The sequence below is a fragment of the Peromyscus californicus genome, unplaced genomic scaffold (assembly GCF_007827085.1).
Source record: "Peromyscus californicus insignis strain IS unplaced genomic scaffold, ASM782708v3 Scaffold_21__1_contigs__length_65335640, whole genome shotgun sequence".
In the NCBI taxonomy this organism is placed as follows: domain Eukaryota; kingdom Metazoa; phylum Chordata; class Mammalia; order Rodentia; family Cricetidae; genus Peromyscus; species Peromyscus californicus.
In genome coordinates, this window is record NW_026294514.1 from 45,640,273 (window position 1) to 45,654,797 (window position 14,525).

The 14,525-nt window shown below is 43.3% G+C and overlaps 1 protein-coding gene across 3 annotated transcripts in view; it reads right to left on the minus strand.

Annotated features, from left to right (window-relative positions):
* Fer (FER tyrosine kinase) overlaps window positions 1–14,525 on the minus strand; it is a 346,826-nt gene that overhangs the window by 12,351 nt on the left and 319,950 nt on the right. For all 3 annotated transcript variants that reach the window (XM_052750228.1, XM_052750229.1, XM_052750230.1), the window contains one exon: window positions 2,142–2,296. In XM_052750228.1, the coding sequence (XP_052606188.1) occupies window positions 2,142–2,296 (155 nt within the window). The remainder of the gene's footprint in view (window positions 1–2,141; window positions 2,297–14,525) is intronic.

Genomic DNA, 14,525 nt, shown 5'->3' on the forward strand with positions numbered 1-14,525 from the left:
TCGTTTATCTATCTCCCTGACCTCTTCATGAGACATCTGGGCACTATTTCAGCAGCCTGAGGCAAGAGTAAAGGAAGGGATCAGTGGAGAAGAAAGGGCTCCTGGATAGGAAGTCAGTAAAAACTTGAAGTATAACAAGAAATAAGGACTTTCATGAGATAACACCCACCTCCCACCCCCTGGTGTTTCAAAAAGCAAAAAAAAAAAAAACAAAAAAAGCAAAAAACAAAAATTGCAGGGCTCTGGAGCCAGTGTAAGTCTGTGAGAGCTACCATGGCAATCTGGGTGCCCCTGAGGCTGTCTTTCTAGGCACTTCCTCCTGGACTGGACACTAACTACTGCACCGCACTGTCGTTTACCTGTACAGTAGTGTCCTCCTCCTCCTCCCTCGACTGCATCTTACAAAGTCTGTGTCAAAGGCAGCTAAAGAAATGTCCCTCAGTGTCAACCGGAAAGCTTCCTCCATGTCCTTTTCACTTAAAACACATCTGTCCGGTCCATGTATCTGGAGTTAGTCCTTAGGTTCCTAAATACTTTAGTGAGGTTAGTATTCACTGTGATTAAGAGGTAGATTTTTACTAGCTATGAGCACTTATACACAAGAAGAAAATCTAGTCACAAAGGTTTTTTACAAACGTTTTCATCTAAAGAAACACTCTGTACAAATTTAAGTGTTACAGTCTTATCTTTCATCCCGTGATTTTTCCTTTACTAACATAGCCCACGAGGAATAGCACCCAACTCAGAAGAATCTTGTGGGAATTGACAGGGATTCCACTCCACTGAACCCCAGGTTGGTCTACAATGACTGGAAAGCTCACAAAAGCCCCTCTTGCTGGCATGAGGCACTTGACTCAGCCTGACAAGTTTCCAAGCCAATTACACTCAAATCTTTACCTAGAAAGAAATTTGGTGGTTCCTCAAGAAGGTAAACTAGTGTATACTCACATAATGGGCTATCGGGTACAGAAAACACCATTGTATGAAGTTCAGTACCAACCACAACAGACACACAGACAACTCTGTGATAACATGGACCGACGCCCATGTGTTGTCCTCTGCCCTCCACATGTTCACCATGGCATGTGTGCACTTCTCACAAGAGAGATACGTAAAATTTACAGTGAACAAAAAATAAATAAAAACAAATCCTTGGTCTTATAAAAGATGACACCCACCTCTTTCTTTGCTCAAGATTGATCTAAGCTCCAGAGAAGAGGCTGAGAGCAGGCTCCTGAAGAGGGAGGAACTGAAGACTTGACTGACACTATTTACTTTAGATATGATGACTGGACCAATTATAAGACATTCAGACTAATGGTCCTGACCCCCAGCAACACCTGATGTATAGTCAAGTATCCATGTACAATATGAAGTATTCTCAAGAATGATGTCTGTGGTGATATATTGTGTACCCTAATAAAGCTTGTCTGAGGATCAGAGGACAGAGCCAGCCACTAGATTAGACATAGAGGCCAGACAGTGGTGGCACACACTCTTAATCCTATCACTCGGGAGGCAGAGATCCATCTGGATCTCTGAGTTCAAGGCCACACTGGAAATAGAGCCAGGTAGTGGTGGCACACACTTTTAATCCCAGTTCTGGGAAGCACACAGGCCTTTAATCCCAGGAAGTAACCGCAGGGCAGAGAATGGTATATAAGGCCTGAGGAAACAGGAACTAAAGCAGTTCAGCAGAGACCCTTGGGGTGAGGACTCAGAGGCTTTCAGTCTGAGTATTCTTGGAAACAGGACCGGCTGAGGAGTTGGTGAGGTGAAGCTGGCTGTGGCTTGCTCTGCTTCTGTGATCTTCCAGCTTTCACCCCAATATCTGGTAACAGGTTTTAAAAGACCCACTAAGATTCGAACAACAGATGTCTAATATGAAGGTAATCATTCTCTGGACACTAGGAATTCTCAGATGTCTAGTCACGCTCATTGACTATTTTAACTGAGCAGTCTCACATGTCTAAACACTTAGTCTGTGACTAAGAGCAAGGGAAGAACATTTACACTCGATTCGTGTTGCCCTTCAAGTAGTTCCAGTCTGGATTCTGCTCTACCCCAACCAAGCCTCTGAGTGCTTTGTGCTGATGTAGGCCACTTTTACTACCAAAAGGAAAAACAGGGTCCATTCATACCGTAATTAAGAGCTTCTGGTGCTGTCCATTTAATGGGAATCTGCTTTAACCCAGAGGATGAATATATTCCGCCGTCTTCTTGCCGAGACATTCCAAAATCACTGATTTTCAGCATATTATTTTCACCTACCAGGCAGTTTCTTGCAGCCAGGTCCCTGGGTTATAACAAGATACAGAGAACACCCATTAAAACCAGTTGAAAGTCGCTTTCACATTTATGACTTCCACACTTTGCATTTTCACATCTGCAGTGTATTTATAATGAGGTTAAGAATGTTTGTGATTTACCAGGCTTCCCATCAATTCTGTCATAGGTAAAAATCACCCAGGAGAACATTTGCATATGGAGCAGGCCACATGCTAGTTTTCTCAGCACCAGCTAGATTTCCATTTAAATAGAAAAATCCAGAGTCTCCGTTAAAAGAGAAAGTCACAGAGGAGAGGCTAAGAGAGTTTGACATTGTTTCTATGTTGACTAGCTCCCCCAGGGCAGCCCTGCCCAAGAGCTGCTGGGATAATGGACTGTTATCTGCACTCCACAAAAGTGACTTGGTCACGTGTGCTGCTGAATCCGTGCAGTGTGGCTATAGGAAAAGGCCGTCTCTAGAGCTTCCCAAAGAAGGAGAAAAGGCTGAGGTGATGAGGAAGTGGGCAAACTCTTCTGCTGCACCCGGGACAGACAAAAGTACATGGTGACTTGGGTGTCTCCCTCCTTCCCTGTTCTGCTCATGACTCATCATGGCCTGGATCGTAGTTAACAGAGCAGGGTGCCTTCCCTAAGTCCAGTGAGGAAGGAGTGCATGCAGCTACCAGATCCATATATATATATATAAAGTCATGAGTGCGGGTATCATCATATGATGGGAGCTATGCTGTACGGATATAAACATATGTAAAGGGACGGACTCACAAGAGGGAAACCAAGGCTAGATAGGCTTGTGGGAAGGCCTCTTAGATAACTGGTATTTAATCAAAGACCTGAAGGAAGGACATGTGTCAGTCATGTGTGGCAGAGCTGGTTTCCTCCTAACATCCCTTTTCCGCTTTAGTAAAAGAACCCGGAGTTTAGCTGAATGTTTTGCCATATGGTTTAAACATGAAGCAGTTAGGTGTGGCTGTGCTGTAAGTGCTGACCAATGAAATAGCAGCATAAGAATTAGCTATGGTGTCCAAGCAGTTGTTCTGAAAGCAAGGAGAGATGGACTGTAGCTCTCTTTCCCTCCCTTCTGCTAGCCTGAACACCGACATGAAGGAAGGCGTGAACAGAGAGGACCTTGCACAAAGAGGAACCATGGCAACCATTAGAATAGCAGGCAACCAGGAGCCTGGATACTTAGGAGTTCTGGGGAGTTGGTAGGCATGTTCTATGCTTGGATTTGTTATATATGAGAATTCTTATGCTATTTAAGTGGTTTTCACTTCTTAACTTTTCTGTGTATGTGGTAATAAGCAGTAAACACAGTGGTAAACTTGGATTTAGAGCGCTCAAACTCAAAGTATCTATCAGATGTCTCAGGCCAAGTCATAAGAGAGATCTAAGAGAGAGCTATAGCTTTTAGATGGCATTTGAAGGTACGGGATTGGAAAATGCACACACTGCCAGTGTGTAGAGGCGGAAGGTGGCATTCAAAGATGAGGCACCATGCCACACTGTGGTCTAGGGAAGGGGCAAAGAAAGACCACTGTGGCAGCACAGAGGGAGCCCTACCTCCGTGTTAAGTGAAGACAGCATGTCAAGGAGGACCACCGATCCATGAGCTACTGTGGAGAAGACAAGGTCAGATTGTGAGCTGGCCCCTGCCAGCATGGGCTAGGGCAACTTTAGAGAAGTGGTGGCCACAATAAAAGCATGACCACAGTGGACAAAGAGGGAGAGAGAGGAGCTGAGACCTCTGCTGAGCACATTTTCTGGAAAGAGACAGAAGGGCTTCAGCACTAAGGGATGCCCCCACCCTGGTCAATGCAGAAGCCGGGGTGTGTGTGTAGGCTGGGACATGATGGAAGGAAAAGTGACATCACGGATGTGAGCTCTTTAAAAGCACACATGACTCCTGCCACCTCTTGCAATCTTTAGATTCCTGATGTTCAGACACGCATGTGCTACACAGCAGGTGCTCAAAACCACTTCATGAATGGATACCATCTGATAGAAATGGTCCAGGCTGAAGGCATCCATTCTGGTTTTTCATTTTAAATGATTTTTCCTGAGTAAATAGTTGGTTTCCTTTTCAACTGGTTCTTATATATTTGTTTTTTGGAACACATGAATTAATTTTTGGAAGTTTTGAATCATATTTAAAGGTGTCTTTTGAAATGTGGTCTCACTGGGCCCTGGTTGGTTTTGAACTCATTTTGATCTCCTGTCCCAGTGGTTCCAGGCATCCACTATCATGCCAGGTAAGTCTAATTTGTATCTTTAGCAACAGACACAAACATCCTATTGGTGATGCTGTTTCCTAACAGTATTCTATTAACCTTACAATTATGATCAGAGAAATAATATTTTCCCTTTTTAGTAGGGAACTTGGCTGGTTGTCCCCACAGCCATTCACAAAGAAATGTGAAGCACTTTGCTTTGCTGATTGGCTGGGACTAGTTTTATTCATCGGATCAAGACTCACAATGGAGAGCCATGGAGGGAGCCCAAGTTAAAAACTGAATCTGACTCACTGCCCAGCTTTTCAATGTGGCAGCTCACCATGCACTCCCACGGGGGGAGTTGACTGCCAAAGTAGGTGACAGTGAATGGCTGCTTTATAATTCACTTCATCTGTAGGAAACTGCTACCCATGTTGTCTTGGGAACTCCAGGTCTTACCCATGGTTGGCCATAATACATCCCCGTTCCACTACCTATTTGTGTGGCCTTGTCATACTTGGCCACGTTTCCCTTATCTAACAAATATGACGTGGCAGGGTTAGGAGGGGTAATGCTTATAAAGTAGCAGCAATACAGGAAGCACAGCAGCAACTTCCAATAAGCTACCGTTGTTATTTTCCTTGTTTATGGGTTAGTAGTGTTGCTGTTACAAGAAGCCCTGGAACCACATACGGAGATCATTTTGCAAAGCAGGTCAATATCAGAGTATGTCATGATCACAGAGGCAAAGGGGCAGCCCCTGAAGCACGACTGTCTGGAAGACTGTAAGGCAGTCTTGCCGAGATCTAATCAATGATGTCTACACGCTTTCACATGGTTGACATTCTCTTGAATTATTGAAAGAATAAAAATGTTGACTCTCTCATCTGGTGCAGACCTGGTTCATCTGGTTTTGGGGTGACATTGCGGGTGCATCGTTTCTGCAACACTTCCTGGCTGTACTGTAACATGGCATACGAAGCAGGATCTAGAAAGGGGCTGGCACTTAGGTACTAACCAGGTTCAAATCAGGCCATGTGATATCACTGCATTAGATTTCACGACTCCCCTCCTTCCCCTTTACCTTCTGGGGACGAGCAGGACATTTTTCTAGTACCTTCCTAAGTGTCATCAGATACAAATCTGTTGTTAGTAACAGGAGATGGTCTGTTGGCGATTTCTGAAAGCTGTGGCTATATTTAGTTCAGAGGATCTACTTCTAATGTTACTCTTTTCTTGTTGTTGTTTTTTAGACAGTCTTCAATGAAAACCCACATCTTGTGGCTTTGGTTCTATCGTGGCAGTAAGCCCATAATGCATCTACCTGCTGATTATACTAAAGCGTCCAGGTGAGCTAGGCAAACAAACACAAAGATTTCTCAAGATTCATGCATATGGATTCCAGAGTGCGATAAAAACTCGGGAAGGCAACACAGGAGTTGCCTCTCCCTTCTGCTGCTCTCTGGTTCTTTGGCAGTTTCCCCCAAAGCAGGCACAGATAGTCACCTGAACTAGCAATGGAAATTCCAACAGAAGCTCCGTCCTTCTAACTCGAGAAACCTACAAGATGATACCTACAAGCCAGAGTGTCAGGAAAATGAGTGAAGAACCAGAGGAGAGGCTCACATGCTTCACATGAACCATGTGTGAGCGTGCATGCCTCAGTTGAAGCCCTGAGTTATTGTTTTGTGGGACATACCCACACTCACTTAAACTAAGGCTAATGGACCTGGCTGCCTTAACAGCAATCAAAGGCAGAATTTTAGACTGGACTAAACATTTTGTGGTAATAATTTTGTTCTGTAGCATGCTATATGGCAGAGACTTCCAGTGTACACACTCACAGTATCAAGACTCAATTCAGATTGCTTATTGGTCAATTTTTTTTTTTTTTTTAAGAGATGGGGTTTCTGTGTAGCCCTGGCTGTTCTGGCACTCACTCTGTAGACAGGCTGGCCTTGAACTCAGAGATCTACCGGCCTCTGCCTCCTGAATGCTGGGATTAAAGGTGTGCACCACCACCGACTGGCCAATAGTCAAAACTTCTAAGTGTGGGTAGGGTTGTAATTCACTTGGTGGCTTGTAAAAACTGCAAGCTATGAAGGTAGCACCCTACCCAAGGTCAAGTGACTGATTCTAGCTTCTAAAGGTAAAGGGGAAATAAATTCAACACATACCAATCCTGTGACAACCAGAAATTGCAATCAGACAGAAAAACACTTGTATGGAAAGGCAGGAATTCAGATCAGAAATTTAGAAATATTACAACTTGAACATACAATATCTGAAAACAAACAAACCCAAACCAAAGGCTTGACAGGTCAGGAGTGACCAGTCACAACATGCAATACGCTCCAGATAAACAAACACGGAGCAGCAGAATGGAGAAAACAGGAAAATGTGGACAAGGTTTCAGGGAATTGCAAGATAACAACCAAAACGTGTAAGTAGAGAGAGAGGAATGACAAAATAATATCCAACGGTCAAAAACATGTAAGTAGATAAACACAAGAATGAAGCAGAAATTTTGTTTGAAGAAATATGTGTACATATTCAACAATGTTTGTGATATCCTATGAGATGAACTCCATACCTGGCCCATTATTAGGCCAAGAACTTGGGGCTAGACAGGTCACAGGAGAGCCAAATCCTAACCATTTATCATCTTGCTCATAAATTAGTACATCTTTCAGTCCTCAGCAGAGTCGTCTTTTTGTAGCAGATGGCAATCAACACAAAGACCCACAACTGGCCAAGGTGCAGAGAAAAAGAGATTGTGGAATGCTCAGCCACAAATGGGACATCTTTATCACACCCCTACCCACAAACCTTGGGATCTTTGGAGAGAGGAGCAGAAAGAGTGTAAATCCAGAGGCAGTGACTGACTACAGGAAACAGTGCCCTCTGGACACAGGAGGACAGCTGCACACATGAGCTCACAGCAGTTATGACAATGCACAAGACCTCCACAAGTTACAGACATTGAGATGGCAGCAAATTTGATGGCATACATAAAATGAGTGTATTTCTTAAAAACACAACTTGCCATAATCAACGTATGAAAATCCCAATAACTTTATCCCTGCCAATAAAAATCAACTTGCTATCAAAACCTTCCCCAAATTATGCTCCAATGGTTCCATTAGTAATTTCTATTTCTTCCATGAGATAGAACATTAGCTTAACTTTGGAAAAACATAGAAGATCATTGCCTAAATCATTTTATGGGGTCAACAAAACTTGAAAATAAGATCCAATATTATAAAAAATTTCCCACCTGAACATACAAAGCCAGATATTATACATCCACAAATCTTACCACTCACAGACCCACACACAATATCATCCATAACCAAGTAGGGATTATCCTCACAATGCAAGGTTGGTTGAATATTTGAATGTAATCAAACGTTACTAGGTTAACAGAATCTAGCAGGGAAAGTGGTGATTCCGTCTGATACTGAAGCAGCAGTGAACCAAACTCTACATTCACTTAGGATAAAATGCTCAGCAAAATAAAAATATTATCAAAGCTAACAAGGGGCTGAAGAGAAAACTGGCCTAAGAGGAGACATCACAGTATGGTGATATTTTATTTGTATTAAAATGTTATTTGTATGTTAATAAATAAAGTTGCCTGGGGGTCAGAGCTATTACAAGCCATAGGAAAGCAGGGCAGTGGTGGCATACGCTTGTAATTCCAGCACTTGGTAGGCAGAGCTGGGTAAGTCTCTGTGTGTTCAGGGATACAGCCATTATTGGATACACATGCCTTTAATCTTAATACCAATCATGGAAAACCTGGAGGCCTATACAGACAGGCCGTGAGGAGGCGGTCATGTGGTTGGGTTTACAACCAATGAGAAGGCAGGACAGGAACTCTATATAAAGACTTTAACACAGGGGTAGCTCTGGTTCGGAGAGGTAGGACCACCGCAGGAGGAAGGGTAAGGTTTTAGCTCTTAGTTATGACCTCTTGGCTTTCTTCTTTGCATTGGTTCTGTGTTTCTTATTTAATAAGAAGGTTGGATACATCTACATCACAGCTGTTGGGAAATGTACCCAAGTCCCTTCCTTCCATAGGAAGGTGATGGAAAACCACGGCTGGACAGGAGGACTTCTAGTTGGACAAGCACAACTGTGAACTCCATGTATTCTTTTCTATTCTTAGAAAACCGTATTCTTGCTGGGTGGTGGTGGTGTGCACCTTTAATCCCAAAACTCAGGAGGCAGGTGGTCTCTGGGAGTTCGAGGCCAGTCTGCTCTACAAAACAAGTTCCAGGACAGCCAGAGCTGTTACACAGAGAAACAAAACAAGAAAACCACATTCTTTAGTAGTTAAGAAATGAAGATTGATTCTGATACTTTTTTAGCATCTAACACATCACTGCTAACTTATCCCACAAGGGCAGACCGGCCTGCCCTGGCATTGGCTACTGTCGTCAATCTGGGTGGCTCAAAGCTTTATGAAATGGGCTCTTTTTTTGTAGAGGCAGAGAAAACTCCCTGTCAGTGTGAGCTGTTTCCACCATCTGTGCACTGCACTGTGAAAGGAAATACTGACTCTAGAGGTTATCTCTGGCGTAAGGTTTAAACAAACCCTGATTTATGGTTAAACCCCTTAACAGTCTAGTCCAGATGAAGAGGGGAAGTATTAAAAGGCACTGGTGAGGAGAAAATGTTTAAATCCCTCTAGTTCACAGATTTGCCAGATTTCAAAGGATAATACCACAAAAGTATTTTAAACACATGTGCTAGAGGCCAGTGACTATGGGAGGCTCCAATGCACAGCCCTGTGAGGGCCATCTCCCCAGGTCACTCAGTACACACGGCTCCAATGCACAGCCCTGTGAGGGCCATCTCCCCAGGTCACTCAGTACACACGGCTCCAATGCACAGCCCTGTGAGGGCCATCTCCCCAGGTCACTCGGTACACACGGGAAGGACTGCTATTCCTAAAAGATGCCTGGGAAGGCCCCTTCTGAGAGGGTAGGGAGAAACAGAACTTACTTTCCTAGGCAACAAAACCACAAATATCAGAATCAAGTACACAGTGTTAATCATTCACTAACAACAGAATTTAAAATGCTACCCAGAGCAGCACTGAAAAAAGTGAACGGTGTCATGGCAGTCATTTATTTAGTGCTTTGTAACTTGCCAGGTACCTCTGTCAACATGCAACTTCATGCATACGATGCTACATGTTAAACTCATTTTACAGACTTTTCCCCAAAGCAATGATTTACTGGTAGGACTTCTGGACTAGGAACTTGGAGAGTGGACATTTCATCCAGTGTTTTCCTTAATAAGCTGTTTAAGCTTCTCTGTTACACATTATTTCCCTGGACTTTGTAGATGAAAGCACCATTCTTTTCTGAGCATGAAGACTGCTGTATAGTGCAAAATAATTTTATAATTCTTTTTCACAACATCCATGCAGGCCCAAGAGCCATGTATTTTATGATGGTTGATGGAAAGAACGTAACATGGTGATCCAACAGTATTTTAAAACTGGTGTGTAATCCAACAGTGACAGCAATAAAATAGAACTGCATTTAGATGTATGTAAGACATGCCATCTCAGCTGCTGCCTCATGTCCTCATGAAGATACGCAGTAACTGGAGAAATCGGGTGCTGACGGTCCATTAGCTTGGACCAGGTTAGAGGCACTGGGGTGGGTATCACCACCACAGAGAAGTAGCAAACAGAAATGAGGTTTTCTGGTGACCAGTGCAGTAAGTATCACAATCTAGTGAGTGCCAGTCACCCTGGAGAGGCTGAGTGGCAAGAATGTCAGTCCCCATGGCAAACAGCCGCACTCACCCAGGAGTCCAGCTGTCACAAAGCAAGCATCCTATTTCGTAACTGGGGTCTGAGATCAAGGAGACAGTCTGCTTCACTCTGTAACACTAGCAGCAAACACCTGCTACGTGTCAATCATGACACCAGGACATTGACCCATGATTCCTAATTCTATCTAACAATGCTCAGAAGCATAGATATCTCGTTACCCAGATAAAGAAACTGAGGGTCTGAGATGACATCTTTCCCCAACATCACATAACTGGTTGTTACTGTGTATGGAATCGTGTGCTCCAAAGCTTGCTCTTGTGGTTTTCCACGGTCCTACATGTCCTCTTGGTTTCTTCTGTTCATCTGCCTTCCTGTCACCCATTAGGATTTCTCCAGGCTCACCTTTAGCACTGTAGCAGCCTGCTGGCAGGTGCCCCTCCTTGCACACTGCCTCCATTCTTGCCTCTTGGTGTGGACCCAGCTTAGCTCTTCATACCCAACCCTCACAGCCTTCCCTCTGAGTCCATCGACATTCCTCGTGTCACTTCCTCCTGTCACTTCTGCTATGCAGAAACACCTTCCGCCAGAGTCCCGCAGTGGACAGCCGTGCTGGGACTCAGGGAGGTGACTGTTCACTTCCGCTATGCAGAAACACCTTCCGCCAGAGTCCTGCAGTGGACACACGGTGCTGGAACTCAGTGAGGTGATTTTTCACTATCTTTCCTGTCCCCCATTAAGCTCTGTCCAGACTTTAAGTCCTGCAGTTCCTCCTTTTACCCCAACTCCATTCACAGGAGGCTCCACTTCTTGGTACAGGCCCAGGGTCCTCCTACCCCTTTCATCTGTTTCTAGAGACTCATTCTTGGTCCTACTGCATCATCCACTCCCTAGGGACACTGAGTCCCTAGTTTTCCCCACAGCCTCTCTCAGCCTTTCCTCCATGCCCATGTCCATTCCTTTTCTGTCACCTGCCTACCTGACCTGCAACACCACCCTCTGCCAGGGGTTTACAACCTCTATACTTGCCTCGGCTCCAGAGGGAAAGAGCACCTAAGCAATGGGACATCCAGCCAACCTAGACAAGACCAGATAGCAAAATCCAAAAACATCTCAATCTTCATAACTACAGATGCCTAGACCATAGGGCCAAACCAAAACATGAACAGCCAAGACACCATGGTTCTACCAGAACCCAGTGACAAGGACTTCAAAATAACAATTATGAGTATGTTGAAGGAGCTTAGAGAGGATATGAACAAACCACTTAAGACCATGAAAACACAAAGAAATAGCTCAATGAAATAATGAAAACAGAAATGAAATCACTACAGAAAACCAAAACTGAAATAAAACTGAAAATGAGAAATTTAGAAAGTCAAACAAAAACCTCAGAGGTTAACCCGTCCAGGAGCAGAAGACATGGAAGAGAGAGGTTCAGTGCTGGAAACAAGTAGAAGAAAAGGATACCTCCATCATAGGAAACACTAAATCTAAAAAACACCAGGCCTAAAACAGCCAGCAAATCTAGGACAGCATGAAAAGACCAAATCTACTAAAAATGGGGATACAGGAAGGAGAAGAAACCCAGGCCAAAAGCACAGAAAACAGTTTTAACAAAACCATAAAGAACAAGATGCTTATCAAGGTTCAAGAAGCATACAGAACACCAAAAAGACAAGAGCAAAAAAATTCCCCATGATACATAATAACCAAAACACTAAATGTACACAATAAAGAAAAATATTAAAAGTCACAAGGGAAAAAGACCAAGTAACATATAAAGGCAGACCCACTAGGCTAATCTGACTCTTCAATGGAGACTCTGAAAGCCAAAAGGGCTTGGACAGAGGTTCTGTCAACTGTGAGAGAGCACAGACGCCAGTCCAGACTACTAGACCTAGCAAACCATTCCATGATAAAATCAAATCTAAGCAATTTGTATCCTTTGGTCTTTCAATGAAATTGACTTTTGCCAACTTGGAGGTGACAGTTATATAAAGTGTTGAAAAGGCTTAAGGTGGACAATGTGATTTTATGTTGCCTAAAGGATTTCCAAGAATTAGGAAGAGTAATGACATCCAAACTACAAAGTAAAATATGATGATTTCATGGTAGTATTCCACACAAGTGCAGGGCTACGGAGGGCAACTACACATCCACCACGGTGGCCAGGCAGATTTGGGAATAACTCCCTACGTGAGAACTCAGTAAGAATATAGAATACCAAATCATTTGAAACTATCAGCTAGCATTAGGTTATTATTTAAAGGTGATGATATTTTCAACAAAGCAATCAAGGTACATTTGCAAGGAGACTTCTATTCTTGTGAACTTATTTTGGAATATATGTTCACAAGTCTGACATCATAGATGCATGACACAAGACAACCTGTAACAGACTATGAAGCTAGATGCTAGATGATGATGAGAGAAAGAAGAAATCATTTCTGGCTATGTGGTTTGGGAATTCAAGAAGGAAACACTGGTTCATCTCTGTTAGTCTGTAGGCTCTAAGAATACTGAACACCATGGTTTATTTGATATACACTAGAACCAAAATGTACATATTTCCAGTTTACTTTGTACTATTTCTAATAACCGTATAATCTTAGAATTTAATCTCTATGTACACAACATGTGTGTGTGTGAACACATCAACAGATTCCCCCTCACTTGTGTGCTAGGGCCTTTGCTATACATTGCTCACAAAGATAACCTACTTCATTCTTTCAAGGAGTTTGCTTCTGTAAGAGAAAGCAACATGACTGCATACATTACAACCCTAGAAATCACACATTTGAAGGTAATGTTGACAGGTAGACCCTTAAAGAAAGGTACAGTATGGGAACTATGGCCAAAGTGATTTGTAAAGAATGTGACAAGAGCAGTATTTCAAAGTTCTGGAGTAGAAATGCCAGGGGACCTTGTAGCTTTCACTTTTGTCTTCCTGAACACACAGATACCACACAGTGAAGTCTGGGGCGTTGCATGCGTGCGTGCGTGCGTGCGATCCCTAACCTTCAGCCAGCATCAAGGCTCCAAGCAGCTGAATAAGCCTTTATTATACTCTCTAGTCCAAGGGAGCCATGTTGACCCTAAGGAGAACAGGAAAAAATATTCAGCTAGGCCGAGCTAAGTTGTTGTCCCCAGTTGGCAGAATAATAAGCAATGAAAAGTCACTGTGATGAACAGAAGTGTTCTGGGGTGACAGGTCACATGGTAATAAAGAATGAGAACATCTACTAGTTAATAGCAACAAGAACTACAGCTCACCAGTAACAGGTATGGCAGAGAGGGCAGTCAGAAATACCACCACTCAGGAGGGGCCTTACTTCTTTCTCAGCCTCACTAACAGCAAGGGGCTCAGACACCTTTCAATGGTGCTATACTTGTTTTCTTATCTGCTTTCAATATGGGGTACCAACCCAAACTGGCCCTCTCTCAAGGCTTTCTTTGAACTAAAATCTGCCAGCTCTTTAAGCGTAACGTTTTTTCTGGACATATTGGCAGGAGCAACTCGGTCCCAGCAAGCCTGCCTCACAATCCTCCAGCACCTCTTAAAGCATGGCATAAAGAAAAAGAGAATATGGTAAGTGTTTATACTTACCAGAGTGAAGCTAGTTAATTTAGAAGTAAACCCCTTAGAGGGAACTTTGGAGAACTTTGTTATCAGAGTAAAACATATCACAATAAGGGATATAAAAACAACCCAAGTCATCAATAAATGTTAACTATGGTGTGCATATAGTTGGTATCAAAACAGGAAAACAATTTATAATCATTTCATAAAGTGATTTAAAGTTTCCAGGGGGTAGCGACCGAGAAATAAATTGAGTGCATTCCTTCAAAAACTTGCATTTATTTGCTAGGCAAGGCAGGGAATGAAAACAGACTGGAGTTCTGTTCCTCATCTGTGAGTTGGTGAAAGAAGCACCATTACATAGTACACAAAGGAGGAGTTATTCAAGGACATGCTCCTTCCAGTGTGAGGAGGGCTCTGAAACAGGACAAGAGCAGCGAAGCAAGGACCAGGAGCAAACCAGTGGATAGACAGTCCTGCCCATACCATTTGCTGACTTAAGAAAATGGAGACAGTTCTGCGCTAGATGACCTCAACAGTAGGAATGTGCAAGGCGTTATGGACTACGATGAACATGTCAAGCTTGTTACCCTACTCACACAGAAGAGACAAAATTGGTACAGATTGTGGCAATACTGCTTTCAGACAACAG